A 25,119-nucleotide genomic window follows, 5' to 3' on the forward strand; every position below is an offset into this window, starting at 1 on the left:
TTTTACAGTTAAGCTAGGAACATACTACGCGGACGTCCGTCGTAAATCGACCGCGACCGCGACCGATCAGTGTGCACGGAACAAAACATCCAGTGAGCCAGATTTCGATCGGACGTCCATGCGCTCAAGGTCACGACCACGTCCACGTCCGTCGACCTATAGTTTGCACGGTGAAGCTAGGAACATACTACGCGGACGTCCGTCGTAAATCGACCGCGACCGCGACCGATCAGTGTGCACGGAACAAAACATCCAGCGAGCCAGATTTCGATCGGACGTCCATGCGCTCAAGGCCACGTCCACGTCCATCGACCGATAGTTTGCACGGTTATGTGTAATTTCATTGTCTAGATTCCCGTCCGCGGTCAATTTACGACGGACGTCCGCGTAGTGTGTTCCTAGCTTTACTGTTGAATGCTGTGGTTCAATGTAGGTAAAATGTTTGAGATACGACTTATGTTATGTCGTCTAGTTTAGTCGAACTAAATGTTAAGCATGAGTCGAATTATCATTTTTATGTAGACATTATCATTTTTTGTAGATTATAATTATGTCTTGAGTATGAAAAACGAAATATATTGATGCCGAATGTATACACAAGATATTAGAAACGTAGAAAAACTTTTAAAGGTTCTTTAATAAAACCATAGTCAGCAGTAAAATAAATGCAAAGTTGTCTATGCATTTTTTTGATTGGTCAGTCGACGAGCGTTCGTTCATCTAAATACGCTTTCAAACCAAAATGGAGGATTTGTCGGTCGAGGTGTACGGTGAAAATGGTGCTTATTATAAGGTTTGTAAAATATGAAGTACGTTCAATTTCTCCTCATAAAACGGTAATTTAGTTGGTGCTACATCTATTAAATTGTTTTCAGTCAGTAGTTTCACTTTAAAAGGTAAACTTTCAAAAATATTTTTCCGGGATGATCATCACGGCTGGAATGGACGCCATGTCCGTCTGTCAGGGCGTGAATTTTCCATGTGCTGTAAATTATGCCGATTTTATATATTTTTAGCTCTGCTCGAGGAGTTAAATGAGGGCGTCTCTCGCCGGATTACAGTTGTAGCTCATTTTGCGTATCTGACCTACATAACTTTATTTCTAGCGCATTACTAAGTTATTCGATCACAGGATTCTCTAAAAATTCTTTATATTTATAGGCCACTGTCACCGACGTGCTCGACAACGAGGTTCTAGTAGCCTTTGAAAATGAGTAAGTGTATAATTGATTAGAATTATTATTGGTATACATATTATAGGTGTATTTATTTACTAATTCGTGTGATTTTTGTTTAAGCTGGCAGCCAGAATCCAAATTCCCTTTCTCACAAGTGTTCTTGCCACCTAAAGACACGGGAAAACACACAGAGTTTGTGGAAAACCAGGAAGTTGAGGTCTTTGCCCGTTCCAATGAGAAGGAAGCATGTGGCTGGTGGACGGCCAATATCAAGGTAAAATTATTTTTAGCTTTTCATGTTAGTTAAATTTATCATATGGTCATTATTTATAGCCTCAGTTTAAAATTTTCACATTTACGTTATTTTACCTGTCAATAGATCAATGATCCCATTATTTGTTTACCATGGTAACAACAATTTTAGTATCAAGTACTAAATAAGGCTTTAGGTTTTACTGATAATCTTTGTTACATGCTGATGTAGACCTATTTTTTGTATGTTATTAGTTAACAAAGTAATTTTTAGGATCTATTACAAGAACATATATGTAACAAATGCTTTATCACAATTACCAAAATTGATGGAAGGACCATAAGTACTAATGGAGGTATATTACTTCTTGTTTTTGATTGTCTTTTCTTAATCTACCACCCACTCTAAGAATAAAATAATAGGGTAGAATACCAACTATATCAAAATTAATTGCCTAATCACAAGAATGTGTCTTACAAGTGATTTTATAGTTTTTTCATTTTATGGTGTATTTATTTCGAATATTGGAAAGATTCCTATTAGTTCATTAACAAATATTGAAAATGTGCTGCTTGCTAAACGGACAAAGGATTCTAAAATCACAATTCTTCTCCAAAAGACTAGTCCTCTCTCAATGTAACTTTAAAATATGATAATTGGACTAAGGTGAATAGAACACACAACTTCAAAGCTATACTGGATTGACAAGATTAAATAATGAAATATATTCAAGGACAAGCTGTTATAAGTATCTCAAGGGCAGTGGCTTTATGTTAAATAGCTAAAATGGCAAGGGTGACAGTCTAGACTTGGGGTCTTAAAGACAGATGTTTACCAAATCTCCTAGTAAAGCTTGTAATGGATATTGAAAGTGAATGAAGGTTTATGCAGGTAATCAATTTTTTTGATCTTACAAATACCACCTAAGTCTCCCACTAGTTTCTACTTATTACCTTTACATTTTTTGTTCTTTTACTTAGATTGAGTTATAATTATAATACAGTTCAGTTCAGAAAAGGGTAGTTGAGGAACACTGGATTACAATTTCACTATTTAAGGTACAACTTTAGTTTATTTGCAGTAAACTAGTACCCATTTCACACAACATAATAGCCTATGAATGCTATCTTTGCTAACTTTTTCATAAGGGTAATTGTCAACAAGTTGATAAAAGTTTCTCTAACTTTGTTACAACCACCATATAAAATAATCCTAATTGCGTTTTAAATTGAGTATCATTTCTCCAAAAAAATTGAAAGACAAAAGAAATGCTTCTTTATTCTTGATAGAATAAAGTAGTATTTCTTTTGTCTTTCAATTTTTTTGGAGAAATGATACTCAATTTAAATCACAATGTGATACATGAAAGTTATAATTCCATTGAAACAAAATGTACATTGGGTGGCAAGAGGCTAAAGCCAGTCCACACAATTATTTACCAGTGAATGTCATGTTATCCTAGAGAATCATACCAGCAGGCCCACCCAAATTTTTGGACAGGGCAAAGGCAAATCACAATTTTAAGTGTTGTAGCATTATGTGGTTCTAGTGTAAGGTTGTGTCAGATGTGTGATGCTACTGATTGGAGTGTGTGCAAAGACAATATTCTCACATTGTCTAATCTAACCTAATTTTGCTTAGCCCCATTGAAGGTAAATAACAAATGCTTTCCCTATTCCCCATTGCACAAATCAGGCAAATATATGGGTAGATGCAGTTACTTTTGCTGTTTAATTGCTTTGTGTAGTAGATTCAATTACCAAAGTTATTTTGGTAGCCTATGACTCACAATCAGTTCATAGCATATTAGACGGGAAATCCCCTGTTAGTAAAAGGGTGTTAAGTACAGGGTTGCTCAGCTGCATTGGGGGTTTTATTAGGGCAAGAAGTAGACGGTTTTATTACTATTATTTTACAGTTGTAAGTTTAACATTCTGGATCTATATTTTTAAGCTTTTTATTTTAACTCGAATGTTAGTATGATTTATTATGTTAGTTTAAATTTTTGTAAAACTAAAAAGGGTTGTTACAATAAAATGATAAGATTGCCACTTTGCTTTGGATAGATGGGTGTCATGCTTCAATATGTCCTTATCCAAAAATTCTGCGCATTTATCTCCTGTGACTCTAGTATTAATAATATATTAAGTGTTGTTTAGTTACTTGCTTGCTCTTATTACATATTTGCTAAATACGAAAAAATCACAAATTGTTGTGGATATGCTAAGTGTGTCTGTCTGTTTCATCAACACAGAATGCACTGCAGAGTTTCTTGCAAGTTCTTAATAAAATTGATTTCCCTGACTCATGATTCCCACTCGAGGGTCCAAGGGGATTCAAATTTGACCTATCATTTAGGGTATTTTGGACCTTGAATCTTTTTATGAAATTTAAAGCATGCATTATTATTTTTCTTGCCAGATGATGAGGGGAGACTTCTTGGTGATAGAATATTTAGAATGGGACAACTGCTACACGGAAATAGTGCCAAAGGACCGTCTCCGAGTCAAGACCCCCAAGACCCCCATTGACAAAACCACCTTCCACAAATTCGAGATACCAGTCCCTGAAGATCTCAAAGACTAGTAAGTGAATCACACTATTATATCTGTGACCTGTTACCAAAGCAGGCAAATTCTAACTAATCAGTTAAAAACTGTGCAAATATTTTATATCTCTAATATTTCTGATCATGTATAAGATCTGTTTTAGTCATGAGTCTGTATGTGAGTTCTCTGTGGTTTATTGACATAAAATTGCATTTAAAATGCATTTGTCTGGTTTCAAGAGAATTATTTGAAAAAGTTAACTCATAAATAACTCACGATTTTACAATGCAAATGTCAAATGTGTATTCTTTTACAGCAGTTATTTTGCCTTTATGAAGCACTTTCTTTATACTTTGTTTAACCAAGTGTGAAATGTATACCAAAATGATTAATAGCTGTAGCTTGGATTGGTTGTATGTATGCTGTTATTGTCCGTGAATTTTGTAAACAAGTAAATATTACATTTGCTTAAATACCGACGAGTTATAATAATTGTACATTAATAACAAAAAAATTAAAATTTTGAAAAAACCCCCGACCGCGACCTTGTGGGCCGATTTTCATGAAACATGGCTAAGAACACTCCCGACTAACTCAGCTTTCAAATAAAAAAAACTAAATCGAAATCGGTTCATCCATTCAGGAGCTACGATGCCACAGACAGACACACACACAGACAGACAAACAGACAGACAGACAGACAGACAGACGGACAGACGGACAGACAGACAGACAGACACGTCAAACTTATAACACCCCGTCGTTTTTTCGTCGGGGGTAAAAAACATATTACCTAAAGTATGGGTATGCGTTTTCACATTATCCGATCCGGTATCGGATGTAGGACCAACATCCCATACATTTAAGCCACCATCCTTGATTTTTGCCTTTGAAATCCTTCCGACATCCGAAATCGGATCGGATAGTGTGAAAACGCACTAACTGTATTAGTATATTACGATACAAGTGCGGAAAAAAGGAAGTTCGAAACGATTGGCGATAAATTAAAACACGACCGAAGGGCACTGTTTTAAATCAATACGAGTTACAAATTTCCTATTCGCACTTGTATCGTACGATGTTTTTTTAGTACTGATGACCCTCCGAAGTTTCAACCTGACAAGAAATGAACCACTTCTCGCACTAGTGCGTAAAAATAGCACCATCTGTACTGAAATAGTACATTACGATACAAGTGCGTAAAAAAGGAAGTTCGAAACGAGTGGCGATAAATTAAAACACGACCGAAGGGAGTGTTTTAAATCGACACGAGTTACGAATTTCCTTTTCGCACGTGTATCGTACAACGTTTTTCATTAAAGATGAGCCTCTGAAGTTTCGACCTCGCATATAATGAACCACTTCTCGCACTAGTGCGTAAAAAAAACACCATCTGTACTGAAAACGATATTTTTAGAGATCTTTATTTTTATACTCAGCTTACCCACTTTGCTAAGTCAATAAAATAAAAACAACAGGAACAAATGAAAGGTTGCTTGGAGCTTGTTTGATTTTTGAACCAAATACAGGTAGAATCCATTAGTGCAGATGAGCCCTAATCTGAACGTGATGTTATCCCACAGCCTGCACGAGATCCACAGCGCCAAGGTGGAGAACGCGCACAAGGAGTTCCAGAAGGCAATCGGCGCGGCGCTCGTGTGGTACGTGCCCGAGCGGGGCGCGCTGGCCGTGCTCGCGCGCGGCGACTCCAGCCAGCGCCGGGCGCTCATGCTGCAGGAGATGCACTTCCGGTCAGTCTAAACACATTGACATTACTTACAAAACATCCGAACAAACCACAGAATAGGCGAGACGACTAAAAAATACTAAATAGTCCGTCAATTAGATTATCAAAGAATATTAGACCCGTATTTTTTCTTTTTTCTCGTAAACGAAAAATGACGATGGTACAGTGCGATGAAGTTTCGCGTGACGTCACGCCTAGGTACAAATTTTACTTAGAAGTGACGTCACAAGCCCCCACTCCGGAACTTTGACGCTCTATATCTTTGTATTTTTTCATTAATTAGAAAAAGCTAAAAATATGTGTTCAGTATTTTTGGACGATCTAACTGACGGACTAAACAGAATGCCATTTTTTTTATGTAGTCGTCATCCCTATCAGATTTACATAGAAGAAACAAGTTCGGCTATTTGTATGGCGGCCGAGCGTGTCAGATTTTGTACTGAAGTTGTTACTTGCCTGTGATTTCAAATATGTCTCAGGCCCTTGAGTGTTAATAATTTTTGTGTTGTTGCAATTAAATATCACGTAACAAGGCATTTTTAATGTTTTTGTTGACTTCAACTTACAAAAATTGACGTCCAAAAGCTGCAAGCTGCGATTAAAGACCGGACAACTCAGTGGATTTTACTGAGTTCATTTGACACGCTAAGTACAGTCGCCATCAGATATATAAGAGCGCCCGAGGTACTCAAAAATATCTGAACACGCCTCTAACGCCTAGGCAATAGAGGCGTGTTCAGATATTTTTGAGTACCTCGGGCGCTCTTATATATCTGATGGCGACTGTAGATACGTTTGTTTGATCTATGGTATACATATATGACATCTGTGGAACAAACCCTTTCAACAAAGAAAACATTTTAACTGACGCGATTTGATGTCGAAGTACTCACCATCTTTCACATGGTATTGTGGTTTTGACACGGCTCATGGGAGCGCTGGGCCCGCTTAACAACTGATCCCAAGAACTGGATGGTTGGTTTTATTTCACAAAAGTGATTGCCATTATTGCCATAACCCAGAGGGAGCCCGGAACTTAATGGAATTAGTCTGGTTTACTTGCTACATTTTCCTTCACGCAAAAGCGACTGATAAATAATATAAATATCAAGTGTAGATACGATACATAAGTTCCGAAAAACTGAAACGCAGTGTTTAAAGCTGTGACCTGAGATTGGAAGTCATATCGCTCGGCTATCGTCGGCTAAGCCGCCAGCGCTTTCGCGGTTTGAGCCTGAAAATTCAGCACTTCTCGGAAGTTCATTTGTCAAGTATAGATTGAACTGCCGTCTGTTCAGTCAGCAGACTCACTGACGGAACAAGGCCAGTGCTAACATTACATAGAAGCTACAGGGCTGCCGGTCACAAGGCGATCGAGATAGTAGTATGAAGCTTCACACATTGCTTAATTTAAGCCTTGATTTACGATTAGGTCTGTTATTATTGTTGCAATTAAAGGTTTTAATAAAGGCTAATGATGTTTACAGAAATCTAACGCAGAAGTTGTTATTGCTGAAAAAGACTGAAGAGGCTGCTAGACAGTTGGAGTCAACCAAAATACACAACCAAGGAGGGTAAGTTGACCATATTATGTTTGGTGTGTGTGAATTTAAAAATGTCTCGCTCTCAAAGTGGTGTTATATATGAGATTTTTTATGCTTTATTATTAAAACCCTAATATGTGTAATATAAGCTCATAAAGTTATAAGTTATTTTTGTAAATAGCGCCTTATTGGCAACCGACAATGAGTACCCTTTCGATTAAAAATGCCACATAATTATAATCAGTGTAATCATATAATTAATGCCAAAAGATATTTTATAGTGTTTTTGAGAAAATTTTCAACAAGCTAGCCAATAGCCAAAGTTTTGGTCCCTATTCAAAATTATAAACGATTATTAACGATAACTGATGTCGGCCCCAATTGATAGTAGCTTGGCGGGCGGCAGGTACTCCGATGAGTTCAGCGTGCGCGAGGACCTGATGGGGCTCGCCATCGGCACGCACGGCGCCAACATCCAGCTCGCGCGTAAGGTTCCCGGCGTCTCCAACATCGAGCTCGAAGAATGCTCCTGCACCTTCAAGATCTGTGGCGAGGTCAGTCCTAATGTTTCTTTATTCATATAACCTGGACAAGTGTTGGCAGCGCTATCGACTGAATACTTTTATCACTTTGCTTGTGCCCACAACGCAATGGATGACCAACCATGTAATGAATGTAAGGTTTACATGTTCACTTGTGATCATTACCTTGCTTTGTGTTAGATCCGACCGCTAGGCCGTTTTGGCCGTTATCTTACATTAATCATTCAAATTCATAAGGACAAAAAAACCTATTTATGCTGTCTAATACTTAAGGATCCAAAGACTTTTCTTCTTCAGGGCATATCTATCTTTATACATAACAGGTTATTTAAGTGTCGTTTGTATCCAGACAATGGAAGCGGTGCGCGGCGCGCGGGCGCTGCTGGAGTACGCGGAGGAGTCCATCAAGGTGCCGCGCGCGCTCGTGGGCAAGGTCATCGGCAAGAACGGCAAGGTCATCCAGGAGATCGTCGACAAGAGCGGCGTCGTGCGCGTGAGTGCCCATCTCTTTCCACCCTCCCGCATGGACAAGAGCTGCGTTACTCTATCAGCTTGCTACTAAAGCCGTATGTAATCTTACAATGGACACTGATTGGTCTTAAAATATTTAGTTGTAGTTTGACGTCTCGAAAATCGGAAGGCCCCGTTGGAAGCTCGTGCACTGTTCATCGGGGTTTTTGGGTCAGAAAATGTACTACAGCCTTATGCTTTGAGAGCAATAAAGACACCTGTTGCACCTGTTACATAATCACACACAAAATCTCGAATGTTTATCTCTATTTTTAGTCATATAAAGAAAAGTTTAATCTCTCTTAATTTGTCCAGAAATAACACTTAGGGCCGTTTCAATTCATTAAAGCATAGTTAACATAGTATTGGCACGCGTTTAGCGACGAATAAAAAAAATATATTTAAAAATTAAAAAAAACTGATAATCACATCTTAATTTTAATACGGTTGATAACTCTATATTAGTAATTTGGTTGATCTAACTTTTTGCGTTTGTAAGTTATTTGATGATGGACGTTGACCGGCGAAAATGCACTGTGAACAAATACGTGAAAAATCCCCTTGGTCTGGGTCAATGATTGCTAAATTGTTGAATTTCCAGAAAACTACTAGGCAATAATTATTGCCCAAATCATTATTTCATTAAAGGACTATTAAATAATAGTGGCAAAATAATTCAAAATATCCACTCCTTGCGGTCCACACGGAATCAACAGACAAAAAAGATGGATGAAAATCTTGTTCAGAGGATGATGAATACTATTTTCAGAAAAGTCCGTAATTTTGTGCATAAACATACTGAATGATTGAAATATATGTGACACGCTATAAATTAATAAACGATCTTTTATATTCTGCAATAAAAAATATTGTTTACTTTTTTCTTTTCATTTAAAAATTAAATTCCTCCCATCGCGTACCAATTCTAAATTAACTATGCTTTATAAAATTTAAAAAATCGTCAAGGTTCTCGTGTGGCTCTAAAGTATAATTATTATGGTGTTTCTACTTTGGCCCTATATGACCGATGGACCGTGTGGTATGGCTGCTGCAGGTGAAAGTGGAGGGCGACAACGAGCCGGCGCCGGTGGGCCCGCGCGAGGAGGGCGTGGTGCCGTTCGTGTTCGTGGGCACGCGCGAGAACATCGCCAACGCGCAGGTGCTCGTCGAGTACCACGTCGCGCACCTCAAGGTAAGCTCCTCATGCCGTTTGCTGGTACTGTGTCAACTAAACACGAGTCATAAGCCGGCACCATACAGAGCGAGGCACGTCGTGAGGCTATGTGCTGTTTTGTTTGTGAAAATATTAAATGGAATCTTTTTTAGTTTATGGCGTTCAATAATCGGAAGGTGGATCATTCGACTTATTCAATGAGTTAAAATTTTGCAAAAGTTAGTACAGTTATAATGATGTTCCTAACCGGTCGTAATAATTATAGTATTTAAAAAGGCGGTAAAAGACCGTAACAAAATCAACGGTGTCGTGTACATGACCGCACGCGCAAGATCTCGAACCCCTCGTCGATCCGTACAGACGAATCACCCGAAGTCAGGGTAATAAGGTGTGAGTTGGTTTCGCAGGAGGTGGAGCAGCTGCGCGCGGAGAAGCACGAGATCGACCAGCAGCTGCGCTCCGTGATCGGCGGCGCCTCCGCCTCGTACCCGCCGCCGCGCGGACACCCCGCCGCGCGCGCGCGCCGCCGCCCGCCGCCCATGCGCTACCCGCCCGGTGACTATACATACATACAATCACGCCTGTGTCCCATAAAGGGGTAGGCAGAACACATGGAAGCTTCAGTGCCACTCTTGGCAAATAAGGGGTTGAAAGAAAACGAAACTGTGGCATTGCAGTGACAGGTTGCCAGCCTCTCGCCTACGCCACGATTTGATCCGGTGACTATATACTCGTATATTACCTGCGGACGACGAGTGTCTCTTCCCCTCATTCTCCTACGAGAGATTAACGGCGCCCTCTTCGCGATGGTCAAATATTCCCGGTCGAGCTGTCCACGCTTACACGATACGGTTTATTTAAGGGTCCCGAGTTTTCAATATTCTTACGCCCCGAAATATACACTAAATTTTTCACTATACTTGCAATAAAATAGTACATTGTGCAACAAGGGAGGTAAGGGGGACATTAAATAAGAGTAATATAGTGATATATTCACGACAGCCGCAGGTCGCTGGCGCGCGATCAGGCGCGAGTCGAGAACATATTGTGAAATGAAAGACACACTGAAATAATTGTAAAACATAAATAATAGTACATTGTGCAACAAGGGGAGGAAGTTGAATATTACTAACTAGAGTAAGTTAAATCGCGACGGCTTGCCGGAGCGATTTAAAGACTCGAGTTAGTAATATTCCTACTACCCGAGTTACACACAATGTTTTTCATCACACTTGCATTATAAAAAATATGCAAAAAGGTAAAAAAGAGTTCAATACAGTACTAGAAATTTCTTAACTCCCTAGGGAGAACGATTTTTCTACAACTCACGCTCCGCCTGCGTGCAATAGCACATTTAGTGTGCGAGTGTGATGAAAAATGCATTTTTCATACCGTATGATATTTTTTATAGCTTAATAGTCAAATTTTGGTAATGCAACAAAAATCCTTGGCCGATCGAAACATTCTTTGCCTGAAGTATTGTACGGTTTGTATTATTTTTTAAAACTAAATCCATTACTCCCGTGGGAATAAAATAGTACATTATTCCTTAGTACACGTAGACGCAATGAACAGCAAATGTGATGAAAAATATAATAATAGTTATTTAGGTATGTGACCGGTGCATGATTGTGTGGCGACATTGAGAATATCGGTATTGTGGTTGGTTGCAGGCGGCCGCCGCATGACGCCCGAGCTGGGCGAGGAGCGCGGCGAGGGCGGCTACCGCGGCGGGCGCGGCGGGCGCGGCGCGCGCACCAACCGGTAATCTTTACTCAAGTGTCTAAGAGTCCAAATATTGTATCCGTAAATACTATAATGTCCCTTAGTAAGGGAGAAAAAGTTCGTCATCCTAGATTGCTTCATGTCTATATGCCTGGACCGGAATTCTATGGAAAAACAATGGCGACTGTCGCCAGAGTCGCGTCGCTCGGAAGCGAACCTGCGTCTGTTACCGCTGCGACACTGAAGCGGCGGCTCTGACGCTGCGGCCATTGCGATGGAGCCGCTTTGCTCGGAAGTCCACCTTTAACAATAATCAACCCACTTACGAAGAATCTAAGTGGAAAGGCTAATTGTTCTTAGATAAATACCTGACTTGAATATTTCTTCTTTGTGTAGCCCGGTTGAAAGAGTGTATTTTTTCCCTTAGATACGATTCTGCTCTTATTAACAAATAATTGATTAACTTGGATAGTATTATGAAACATTTATTATCAACGCCTTCATTAAGTGCATATAGTTTCCGTAAATGTGATTTTGCTTCCTCTTGTGACATATGCTATTGTTATATACTTACACATTTCGTAACCCTCCGGGACTAAGTTTTGCTAGTATTTAACACCACAACGAGGGGTCTATTTTTTTCAATACATGTCATACTAGCGCGGTAGTAATATCACGAAAATGCAAAGTAGTTATCGGAACACCGTTAATATTGAACGTATTCTGCTGCAGATCGAGCGAACGCGGTGACGCCCGGCGCGGCGAGCGTGGAGACCGCGGCGAGCGGCCCGAGCGCGGCGAGCGAGCCGAGCGAGCCGAGCGGCCCGAGCGCGACGAGCGCCGCGCGCCGCTAGAGAACGGCCGCGCGCATCCGCCGCGCGCGCCCAACACCAACGTGAGCACGCCCTTTATACCAGCGCCATATGCGCATGCGCGGAGTTTGCTACAAACACCGACCACATGCTAAACATAGGGCGACCTGGGCGAACATACCAGTTTGTCAAACATTCCTTTCTAAAAAAAAAAACGCGATTCCAAACACCTGTCCGACACCGAACTCCTCTCCACATAATATTGTTTGAGTTCGCTGTTTGCCGTTGAGACGAGTTGTGTGCCAAATTTGAGAAGAATCTATATATTTGCTCATCCTACGTCGTCCCGACTTACCGCCGGCGACTAATGATTGAAGTCACATACGGGTCGAACGCGATTAATTAACATTATTTTTACCTTTTTTCCCAACGTTTCGGCCAGGTTGCACTGGCCCCCATGTTGGCAGTGATTAAAATGTTCAAACCAAAAGATCTATCTTCGGACCAGTGCGCGGATGTTGTGAGTGCTGTGTGTCGTGCGGTGGGAAATAAACATTAACTAAAAGCGGGTAGATTATATTTATTTGTCTACCCCGAACATTTATATATGTAATTAAATTAATATCGGGTAGTTTTGTGGTGTTTACATCTCCGGTGACACTTTGCTGGGACGTCAGTCTTTCGCGACCACGGCCAGTGCAACCTGGCCAAAACGTTGGGAAAAAAGGTAAAAATAATGTTAATTAATCGCGTTCGACCCGTATGTGACTTTAAATATGTGTACAAAGCGCGAGAACTTAGTGTTAGACTAATGATTGTCCACACCGAATCGTCTCTCACTGTTGGAACCATCAAATAGTGTTTTGTAATTTCATAATTCAAAACTGATTACGGTTCGACTGACTCCACACAAAATGGCTTTCTGAAAACGTCAGGCTTCCAGTATAGTCATTCTGTTTCTTTGCGCGTTACGTACTGCGAATATTGCGAATTTCGGGTCAGAGTAAGCAAAATCCTACGCTGCATTGCCTGTATTACTACGCGAGCGGGCTTCAGACTTTGATTCACATGAACACGACGCTGTGTGAAACCGCATCTTTTCACTGAAGGTTTGTTTGGGAACCTTTGTTTATAACCTTTGTTCTGCATTTTAGCAGAGTGGCCGGCGGCGCGACGACCGGCGGCGACAGACGGACGACGAGAGCTCCGTGCTGGATTCGCAGGACGTGTCCAGCGCTGACAGAGGTACCCTACCCAACCATGCATGACTTCACTACACCCCCTCTGAGCGCACAGTCTGCATCAAATACATGACGGCCAATATGCCCAAAAATAAAGCCTAACTACACCTTTTCATCTAGTGTCCCACATTATTTTGCCATGCTGACTGTGCGACCAATGCGGGTCGGGACGATTTGACTGACTATTATGTCGCATTTCACCGATATAAGTAATTGCTAAAGCAGTTACATAAAATATTTGAAATTACGCTTGTCCACTAGAAATGTCATGTATTATATTAGTGCTCGAGGCTGCACCAGCATTCGACATGACATGAACACTTATGTCAAAATCATCTTAGGCTGGTTTTAGGGTCACGCGGACCAAACGCGCGGAGCTATCCGCACCAGACCAATATGCATCAAGTTCAGGAACCATTTTAGAATAAAGAGGACGGGTCCGCGCGGACGACAACATCAACTTCATATAAATTAGTCGTGTCACTAAAACCAGCAATAAAGGTAAATTTGAACAACGAATATTTTTCTATGTTCTAATTTAAACATTGTCACTTAGATATAAAGTGCCCATGTCAAATAGGTACTAGTCCAGCGTCGAGGATTGGTTCTATCTTACTTAATATGGTTGATAGCTAGTCGTAACTTAGATTTAGAATGTACAGTCACTCGCAATAATGTGAATATCACTCTTTGAAGATCGTACAAATATGTTACAAGCTCTCATGATTAATAAAAATAAGATCGTGTCATATATTTTTGCGGCCCTCGTTGCTGTAAGGCATATGACCTAGCTATGTCATTGTTTATCATGAACATTTCTGGTGAAATACTTCTTAATTCAACTGTTTTATGTTCAAAAGTTCCCCTTTCTCTCTTTACTTATTGTCTAACCGAGATTCAAAATCCAGTGAAAACTACTGACAGCTTATTTCGTGTTATGTTGCTGAATTTTGAATTTGTAGTTAAAAGTGATACCAATCTCTGTTACACATTAAATGTGGTGTTTCATGCCTAAAGGTCCCTAATGCTTCAAGTGCAGTAAAGACAAATTTCAGTTGGATTTTCATATGAAAACATCCTGATTGCACTTGAACCATAAGGACCGTTCTGTATGAAAAGTTCTATAATAGGGGATATCTTCAATAGGGAATATCACGGCAATTTTTTGCCTCTAACTCTATAGTGCAGCAATAAATATCCAAAAAAAGCTATAGAGTATGTTTTATATAGCATCTTAAACAGTTCTTTGAAACGTTTTCTTTAAGACATTGATGTATCAAGGCGAATTGTTTGACGTCTTGCTTCCCTGACGCGCGTAGGTGCGTATTTACAAGTGCGAAAGGGGCAAAACGCCAAACAAGGTTCGGCGTAGGTCTGCAAGTGGCGGTCTCTGGGCAAGGATTTGCGTAATATCCCCTATTATCTAAGCCCCAAATTTACAAATAAGGTACTGGCGCCAAAGATGGCCCGGTTCATAAGCTTACCCGCTTTCAACATCTCAAAGTTCATTAGTAAAAAAAACTGCAAGGCTAAAAATGAGAAAAATAACGATGGGCCATCTTTGGCTTCGGTACCACGTGGGTAATTCATATCAATTCAATAAGTAGATTCATTGAAATGGGTCTATAATTAAACAGTAAATTAAGTGGTTAAGTGCTGCTTATCTCTTCATTTGAATGTTTAAAATGACTTCATTTGAAAATAATAATAATCTGAAAATATTACTGAATGTGCTAGTTAAAGTGTAGATGCGACTGACCTAGATAGTGCCTGGTACGATTATTGAATAATATTTACGCCTTATGTTATTTATATATATCTTTAATGCACCCATTTTTACATTTTAATTAGTACATTAAGCTCTTTGGATAGATGAATGTGACTTTTGGTTTACTTTTTTCTGCCAGCGGTTGACAGCTGTTTGTCGAGTCTCGCTTCTAGTAGAAATAGTCTGTGATAGTCTTCTAGTTTCGGTGGTGGTGTAACTTGTGGTAGATTTTATCCTTTTATGTGTCGTATTTTGTCGACGGGCGCGGAGCCTTAATGATTCTTCTCTATGAGCTAGGAGTATGAGTCTAGTACCATTGTACTCTTTAGTAGTGTTATGTCGATCAGTTAGCTCGATCCCGAGTAAAATATCTCTATACACCGCATGCACCCGTGTATAATAAGTAGAGGCAGAGATTAAATACGATCGGGGACCGTAACTCGAATTACGTCGCGTCAGTCGAGGTCCGTTAACGATTTCGGAGCGGGACTCGGGATGAGACGCGATAACGTTAGACAGTCGTAAAGAGTCCCGGGGGCCGTACGTACCGTCGGTACGGCGGCCGGGGCGCACAGACAGCTGTCACCGCGGGTGTACTGGAGCGGCTTGTCCCTGTGCAGAGTCCGCGTCGTCCGAGGAGCGCGCCGCGGCCGGCGAGGCGAGGCGCCGGCGCCGGAGGAGGACAGGTACTGCGTGCAGCTCGAGGGCGCGTGCCCGTGCCCGTACCCCACACGTGTACAACGACAACATCCTGCCGTGTTAAACGAATCAACCATAAAGATCGCTAAACAATACTAGTGGGCCCGTCCGCGACGAATATTATTAAAGAGAACACTAACAATTTGTTCAGTTTAGGTAGATATTTTTCGAGATGGTTCTTTTGGTATATTTCTGCATTCACTAATAGAAGTGAAAGTATGAAGTAGAAAAAAACTGGGCCTACATGATTTGATGGCCGAACTAGATGATGCTATACGGCGCCATCTGATTTGTAATTTTTACTTTCGTTGAGTTATTTAGAACCGAATTATCGCAGAGTTCATGCAAGTAATGCATGTAGACACACATGACAGTGTTTTTGTTTGCACTAAGTAGATGTGAGAAAAAAGAGCAGGGGCCCATTTTTCAAAACTGAAAACTTGTCATATTAGACATTGACTACCGCTTGTAAATTGTAACTTGTAGCTTCGAGAAATGGGCCCCAGGTATTTGTAATTATGTATTAATATCTCTACGCCCATTTTTATTCACCTTAATATTATGGCCTCTCCATAACATATTATTAACTTATTTTACTTTGGTAGTTGTATTCAGTGTAACTGTAAAATGTTCAATTACACTTTCACAGTGGAATTACTCGTCGGGTAATGAGCAAGATGCACTAATTACTAAAAAATAATCAAACAAAACTATTTCTGTATTGTTCACGGTTACGATTTTGTGGTGGTACTTTGTTGAGTTTTGCTTGTCGCCTAACGATTTGTTACTTCCAATTTTTGACACGTCTTTATTGAAGTTTTTCTACGTCCATATCATAAGTTCTCTATAATATGCTTAGGAGATAAGCAATAGTACATTACATTACGTCAGATGCCGGGAAAGAAGGGCTTACAGGCTGAGTGTAGCGAAGTCGGATAGAAATACGAACCCTGAAAGCCATTTTCATGGCCAGGCATGTATAGTGCTTTTCTCAAACTAAATATAAATTATAAAAAACTGACCTTGATTGAACCTTTTCATTCCATTTTAAGAAATTTCATACGCCGTCATGTATCTTATTTGGATTTCGGGGGCAGTAAGTTAATCATGTCTACTTCTGCCTCCGCTCGAAATTCCGGAGACGTATCTACACTTTAAATCCATAACCACATCACTTGTCCGAAATCCGTACTCATTACAAGCTTTTATTCTACTTGCCTTGTTAGTTTAAGTCAAAGGTAGAAGCTGAATTTGACCCATTTCCCGGTTTCCGATTTAGCTGAAAATTTGCACACATATGTAAATCACGTGTCAATGCAATATTATGGTATCATGGAGCTGATCTGATGATGGAGCAGAAAGGTGGTCATAGGAACTCTATTATGAAACGTCGTATCCCCATCGAGTAAGGGGTTTTTAGAAACGTCTCGGAAAACAGTAGATGACTGTACAAGGAAAGGTACAGTCGGCGATAAAAGCTTGTGCCAAAAATTAAATTTTTGAAAAAAAAACTTACTGAAATTTAAAAAGGTTCTTGATAAATCCGAATAAATTTTTTTCATTTCCGCCCTTAAACTTTTTTTTTATCTGTTAGAGGTAACGTTTTAAACCGGTGACATTTAGGTGCATTACAGACTGGAAAAAAGAGTAGAAATTAATAGGGGCGCCACCGTCTATGTAAACAGTTTTGCATGTTTTTTCAGATTACTAAATGAAAATGTCATGGCGTAGTGTCAGTTTAGAAACAAATGAAGGGTGCTTTACGGGCTTAGGTGTGAAATGTACTATGAACGTAGTAGTTCCCCACCTAATTTGAAGTACGTCATGACAACATTTAATGCAAGTTTGAGAAAATGGCCTTTATCAAGAAATCTGTATCTGATTTTGCATCTTAATTTTTACTTTACCACATCAGCAACCGATACCTAGACTAAATTCAAATTTAAAACGCTCTGCTCAGAAGAAAAAATCATGTTTGTAATAAAATTGGAGTTCATGAATCAGTCATTTGTTTCGTTTCATCTATCGAAAGTTTTAAAAGTGAACCGACAGTCAATCACTAGTGGAAGTGGATATTACCTCTTAACGGAATTTAGCTATATCTGTAGGTAATATTTCAGAGAACTTATTATAATTATGGATGTAGAAAGAATAGTACAAGTAATAATAGATTAATACCTAGGCTAGTAAATAAGAAAGCCTCAAATCACATGTTGGTTGACCTCGGCTTTGCCTCGGCAGACAATTACATGCGATCTGAGACATTTCTTTACTGGCCTATATATTAATCTAGTATTATTACTTGTAGTGTAATTCTTTCTATTTTAATATTCAGACAAAGAAAATGATTGTCCATTGTTCCATTTATGTGTACCTATTTAAACATACCTGTCTCCTCTCTCTGACGTAGTTTTATATAATTATGTTCTTTGTAAATAGAGGAATTTAGATTCATTTACTTTGTCAAAATGAGCACGCTTCTTATGAAAACTGTGATAACACTAATCAGGCGGTTTAGCACAACTTGTGCGCGCGAGTCCACACATCAAGCGCGATTTCAAGTATGGCTCGCGGGCGAGAGTGCCAGTTGTGCTAGACCGCCTGATCTGTTCGTCCAATAATCTACCAAATGCCAATTTGCAGGTTTTTTTATTTTTGGATTTATGGATCAGAGTATATTTTTGTTGCTTGCTTGGCTTTAATTTAAAGTGGAAACATTGTAGTCTCAGCATGTTTTTTTATCTACTATTTACATGACGTAAAATTTTCAGATTTAACTGTAGATTTGTTAATTTGATTACAATAACATATCCGTTATTTGACCCGCTTTCGCCAACACGTTGCTTCGTACACTTAAAAGATGTGTGGCAGTTGAACGTAAATTATGAAAGTGCGCCGAATACGTAATGTATGCATTCGGTAGTACCTGTGTAGTATTGCCAGCCCCTCCCACTAGTCCTACTTAAAGAAAAAATCATGCCGGTAGGCTTTATCTTGTACAGGTGCTTCCATGTAATGTGTGTCACCGGGTGGTTCGCTCGCAGCAAGTATAACGATGAACCGTTTACAGGAGGCGGGTGGAAGAACGGATCCGGCGCGGCGACCGGAGCGGGCACGACTACGGCGGCGGGCGCGACGGGCGCGAGCAACGGCGCGCCGAGCGGCGGCGGCAAGCGGCGCTCGCCGCTGGCCAAGCCCGCGCCCGGCGGCAAGCTGGAGCCCAAGCTCGAGCCCGTGCTCAACGGCACCGCGTAGAGTCGCCGCCCCGGCGCCCGGCGCCCTCGTCTGTTCCGAGCCGAGCGCCCGCTCCGCTCTCCGCGCGCCCACGCCGCGGCCTGGACCCGACTGCCCTGACTTGACGCCGACGCTCTGACGCGAGATATTATTATCCTAACGTAACGTAACTTGTATCGTGCCGAGACCCGCGCGCCCCGGCCCCGGCCCGAGAGCCGGGAGCCGAGGCCCGTCCGCGGCCGTGTCCGCACGCCCGCTCGACTCGTATTTAATCGATAGAGTAGCGCCGCAGCGCACTTTGTATGTTTTTTTTGACGCCTGCGCGTGTATTTATGTGTTCGCGCGACCGCCGGAGTCGCGCGCCCCGCGGTCGCGCCCGCGGCCCCGGCCCCGCGTAGCCCGCCGGGGCCGCGGGGCCGGAGGCCGCGGCGAGGCCGGCACTAGACTTACTCGTATTATGCTTTTATAAGAGATTCGTGATTTGTACTCCTGGTTATCGATAATATGGAAAATTAATGATGTGTACGTCGCTCCCCGGACTATTCGCGCCGATCGCGGCCTTTCGGTACCTTTATGGGAGATCGGATCAGCAGTACATACGTGTGTCGTAGCCTGTACTCTGTGGTTATGTGATTTCCTATAAAATAAAACATTTCTGTACATATTTTCAATCGTATTTTTATTTGTATATAAATAAATATCCGATGGAGCGCGGGCTCGTTGGCGCGCTGTCGCCGCCGAGCCTGCGCCGCATTACCCGCGTCGCAGATACAATAATATTTTATAAAAAAATACTAGGACTATAGTGGAAACGTTACAGCGATGTACATTTAGTAACTCTAGGGGTGGAAGAGTCGTCGGGATCGGGGAACACTGACCTGTGACGCTAGGAGCATGATACTAAACGTGTACGACTATAACGATCATATTTACAACTAGGAATACTAAAGGATCAGTCGATATAATACAAACGTGATATGCATTATTGCCGGGATATCACTAGGAAATATATTTACAAAGATATACGCTTTCAGCTACTCTCAGGATTCACATGATTTTATATAATTTTAACGATATGTTTACAATTATATCAATTTGAGTACGTATTAGTGCATATTGGTATTAAAATAATGTTCCGGGCGTGATGGCTGAATTTCTAATACATTCATAGCAACACGTATAAAAACATACTGGTAAGTCAAAGTTTGGCAGGTGCAAATCCAAATTTGCATGGTAGAGGGACAGCAATTCGTAAGACGTGGACATCATCATATGTGCCCGGTGAATACAAATTGTAATGCACTAGAAAGTACAAGGTGATCGTCCATATTTATGGATGAATTTACCTGAAATGAACAAATTTTAAGATGGACCGTACACATGTGTACTTTAAAGTACTACACTGTTTGTGTAATGTAATCCATATATTGTTCATATCAAGTATAATAAAGTGTAATATGGGTATTAGCTGGGTCCACACAGAGCGAGGCAGGTCGCGAGACAATGTGCTGGCGCGGTAAACGTTCAGTTTAGACGTGCCTCGGCCGAGCACATTGCTTTGCGACATGTCTCGCTCTGTGCGGACCCAGCTAGTGAAAATGTGTGACTTAAAAGGTACCATATTGTTGCTTACCATAACGAAGAAATTAGCTTGAATCTTTATTTATACGAATAACCTGTTGAAAGTGAAGGATCTTTACCTATGCTTAAACGACAATGTGGTACCTTTTGCTTGAGGACGCCACAATTATATTTTATATTAAGCCGGCATTTGAAACTTCGATAAAATATTGAACTCTTATTAATATAATTAATAATCTAGACTGTTAAAAAAGGCATTATAAAAATAATTACAACTGCTGTTTATGGCTCAATAAAAATAAACAAAATCAACCAACATGACATGAGCCAAATTCTCTACGATATGGCCACGTCTGAAGTTTTATTTATTCTGATCTAGTGCTCAGGTTTGCGTTCATTTCTTTTTACTTCTCTTTCTTTGGCACGTAAAAAACGTACAGAATCCGTACAACCCCTTCGGAATGTGAAAGAGTTCCAGCCCTCGCTATCACACGAAGGTCCCGAGCTTGGATGCGTTGTCCCCGGCAATAATGAGGTGGTGGCATTAGAGTAGCCGGTGCCGGTCCTCGTGGCACTCGTCCGAGTCTTCGGAGTCTGAGCGCGAGCAGCAGGAGGAGTCGCTCCAGTGCTGGAACTCCTCCTTGTGGTGCTCCAGCGCCATCAGCGAGGGGAACAGGCTGTCGCATGCCACGCACCTGGAAGGATATAAATACATTTGAAAACAGCTGAGTGACGATGATGTGTCTGTCAAATGTGGTTGATGTAACTGGCCCTAAGGCCGTTTTCACATTATCCGATCCGATATCGGATGTCGGAAGGATTTCAATGGAAAAAATCCAAGATGGCGCCGGTAATGTATGGGATATCGGCCCGACATCCGATATCGGATCGGATAATGTGAAAACGCACTAAGTCGTACATTTTACTTTCCAAATTGCAAAACCGGTATCACACCGGTACCTATTGACTTCTAGTTTAACCATAAAGTGGGTCGTAACTTCATTCCCACTTGGAGACGAGGGGGCTAGATCATGATTGGCAATGACAAACTGTAATGTTAGATAATGTGTTTAAGTTAGTATCCCAAGTGGCCCATATTCTCTAGTCTGGTAAGAACACCTTTCTAGTTCTGTTATAAGGTTCTATTTAGTATATATGGTAAAAAATGTTACAGTAATGTCCCCTTTATAAGTTCCCGGCGTATTATGCTTCAAATTTTATCACTTATCCACGTGGATATAAGTGCCAAAGCGTGGCGGATACTTTATCCACATAGATAAGTGATAAAATTGGAAGCATAATACGCCGGCAGGTGTAAGTAAATTAGCGACATCTATCTGTAAAAGGGATCGTTACCCGAAGTGCCTTTTCTTCTGCTGATGGTCGCCGAGCTGGCGGCGCGTGGGGAACGAGCGGTCGCACACGTTGCACGTTAGCGCTTCGTCTGTAACGTTACGAATATTAGGTGAGAAAAGCTGCCTAAGTACCTACTTTAACATTTGCAGCTATACATTCAACCCTCCCAAGGCCTCATAGGGTAAATAGCCCTCTTCCAATAACTGGCCACCTTGTACTAAAAATGAACTCTGTACTGGTATCTGAATTTATTTTAGCATAACGTGTTTGTAGGTTTATTATAGTTAAAGAGAATTCATTTTTAGTATACAGTGGCCAGTCATTAGCAATTTAATTACCCTATACATGAAAAAATGATTGCCACTGAAATTTAAACTTCTAGTGCAGAGAACAGAGTTTTGTGATGTAGTATGTATTTACCTATGTCAGTAGTACGTAAGCACTGCCTATATAATCGTGTACCTTGCCTAATATCAGTCAGAATAAATCATATATTCATCGAAGCTGTTGTTTCTCTAATGCCATCCGTACATGGCGACCCTGCCTTTTAAGGCAGCGGCCTCGTGTTCGCGAGTGCAAGGTTGTAATTAATTAAAAATGAAGGAACTAAATTAAATAAAAATTAAACAATTTGTGGACTAAAGTGGCAGAACAATCAGTGTTTTGTTAAAGACTGAACAATGTCTGTGGGACTATACCCCATTTGGGCGAAGTGGCAGTGTATTCGTTATAAGCTAATGTCACATCAATAATGCAGTACGACGTTACCTACTGTTAAAATGGGGTCCGGCACATCTAAACCACAAGAGGTAATCATCGCGCAGACGGCTTCAGGAGGAAACAATGAAGCAAATGCCTCGGTGAAGGATTTGGCATACCACGTCAGCAACACCAACATAGTCCTGATGACCATACTTGTCATTATTGCTCTGATCTTCGTGTACGGGCTATACAAGATATATTTGAGATGCCATAAGAAGATGATCCGTAGGGAAATTAACGGTCAAGTGGCCTTTTGGCGATCCTTTGGACTCGGGAAGAGGACCGGAGCAGCAGATGCGGTGTAACAGTTTTTTTTTACGACGCCTTCCTCGGACTTTTGACGGCACGGTGACGCAATGCGACGAAAGTGAAGTGTTATGTGGTTCAAATGTGAGTTAGTAGAATTAATTACCTATAACATAGATTAATTTTAATATAAATTTATCTAAAACGTATCATATATGTTCGTCAAGTAAATGCCTTTAAGGCGATGTTTCAAGAGCTTACAGATTTATACAATGAATTAAGCAAACTTAAGCAAAATATTTCTAAGTTAAGTCTTGAAAAAAGAACAGAAAAGAAATTAAATGAAAAGTTGATAACAGCAAAAGAGTTATATGATACGTTTTTGGAGTATTCAAAAGTGATAGATAATAAAATCTTAAAAGGAGAAGTTACCAGCGATACAGTAGTATATATTGACGAATTACGTAATAATATCGAACATCTATATAACAAAATATACCAATTTTGTACGAGCAGTCATATTGTAAAGTCAACCGCCATGGAAAAATTCGATCTCAAAACGGCAGTCCACCTCTTACCTATTATGACCGGTGATGAGGATACGACTAAAAAATTAATCGATGCCATTGAGCTATATAAATCAATGTTAGAAACGGACGGTATAAGAAAATTAATTAATTTCGTGCTCAAGACACGTTTATCTGAAAATGCCAAGTTACGAATGTCACAGTCATACACAGACTGTGAGTCGCTTATTCTGGACCTAAAAAATAATTTCCTAACCAAAAAGTCAAGTACTGCTATTCACAGTAAGTTAATGCAAATAAAACAGCAATCACTTTCGATTGATGAATTCGGTACACAAATTGAACAGTTGTTCGTTGATTTAACAATTTCTCAAGCCGACGGTGACCAAAATGCGCACAAGGTATTAAAACCTATAAATGAGAAGCTGGCGATAAAAAGGTTCACCGACGGGTTGCGAAATCCTACTTTAGGGATCATACTGGCAGCCAGGAATCTACCAACATTAAAGGATGCGATTCAAGCCGCGAAGGACGAGGAGATTTCGTCCACACGGGAGAACGGCGAGGTTCCAATCTTTGTCAATCGAAGGGGAATTACAGGTCAGTATAACCCACGCACAGGCCGAGGCTTCAATAACTCGCGTCGGGGAGCACCCGGCAACATGCAAGTGCGGAATTCCTATTACGGGAATCGGGCCTCGCGAGGTAGCTATACTCAAAATGAAACTGGGCGCGGTTTTGGAAATCCGACCCGCGGATTTTATAGGTTTAGATCTGATAACGTATTTACCCGAAGGTCCAAAAGTCAGCCCAATATATATGTAGCCGAAGAGCCGCAGCCTTCGACGTCAAGTCAGGATCAGGAAACTAAAAACACGACAGAAAACCCAGGTTACGAATTTTTTCGTCCCTAATACGATATACAGGGTGGCCAGAAATAAAGTGCATTCCCGTCGCCAGTGAGTTTTTGGGGATCAGAATAGGCCCCCTGGGTGGTTTTTTTTTTTCGCTCCAACTTTTGGAACGGTTAAAAAAGTAATAATTGCGTTAGGTTCAATGACCGAGCGTAAAAGTTCATTCATGAACAGGTTTAGAGTGAAGTTGGCTGCGAGTGTTTTGACATGAAAAGATAACCTCATAATTTAATGTTCTAGCAGCTCGAAACCTTGAATTATTTGGAAGGAAGACATGCGGATTAAGTTGTTTGTGAGATTTAAACGTAGCACATTGATTTGCGTAGGAAAACTGTCGCAAATAAGATAATAAAAACTACTTACGTGTGTTTGCTTCGTCCGCACTTTATTCACTCATCACCTTTAACACGCACTATCGACCAATTAAACACTCACAACTTTGCGAAAACATCAATACACAGCACTTTTCACAAAATAAAACACACTTTGGAACAGTTTTTTCTTAAAAAGTTTGTGTAACGTAAACACTTCGACGCAAATAAGAAACAATTTTACAAACCATAGACAACTGGCTCGCACGTTCGGATACGCAGTATACGGAAATACAATGCCCATGGAATATGAAAATACAAGTTGTTTTTAATAAATCAATAATTACAATCAATTATTTGTAAAATAATTATTCATAGGTCATCCCATCACTATCCTGTAAGTGGGAGCGAGAAAGAGTTATTTTTTGCTCGTTGTCACTTACCGG

The 25,119-nt window shown here is 40.6% G+C and overlaps 1 protein-coding gene across 5 annotated transcripts; it reads left to right on the forward strand.

The window, feature by feature from the left end:
* Nucleotides 1–681: 681 nt before the first annotated feature.
* Nucleotides 682–19,647, forward strand: LOC125237111 (fragile X mental retardation syndrome-related protein 1). Of its 5 annotated transcripts, none has more exons than XM_048144080.1 (15): nt 682–793; nt 1,162–1,214; nt 1,299–1,452; nt 3,853–4,016; nt 5,564–5,731; nt 7,215–7,301; nt 7,660–7,825; nt 8,163–8,306; nt 9,378–9,515; nt 9,905–10,052; nt 11,171–11,261; nt 11,955–12,117; nt 13,189–13,279; nt 15,664–15,729; nt 18,813–19,647. In XM_048144080.1, the coding sequence occupies exons 1-15, from the start codon at nt 743–745 to the stop codon at nt 18,995–18,997; spliced, it is 1,869 nt and encodes a 622-aa protein (XP_048000037.1). In that variant the 5' UTR covers nt 682–742; the 3' UTR covers nt 18,998–19,647. The 5 variants fall into 5 exon arrangements, with proteins under 5 accessions (XP_048000037.1, XP_048000043.1, XP_048000049.1 ...); XM_048144086.1 differs by having other exon boundaries at nt 13,192–13,279; XM_048144092.1 differs by having other exon boundaries at nt 7,678–7,825.
* Nucleotides 19,648–25,119: the final 5,472 nt, after the last annotated feature.

This window comes from Leguminivora glycinivorella, chromosome 2, assembly GCF_023078275.1.
Source record: "Leguminivora glycinivorella isolate SPB_JAAS2020 chromosome 2, LegGlyc_1.1, whole genome shotgun sequence".
Taxonomy (NCBI): Eukaryota; Metazoa; Arthropoda; class Insecta; order Lepidoptera; family Tortricidae; genus Leguminivora; species Leguminivora glycinivorella.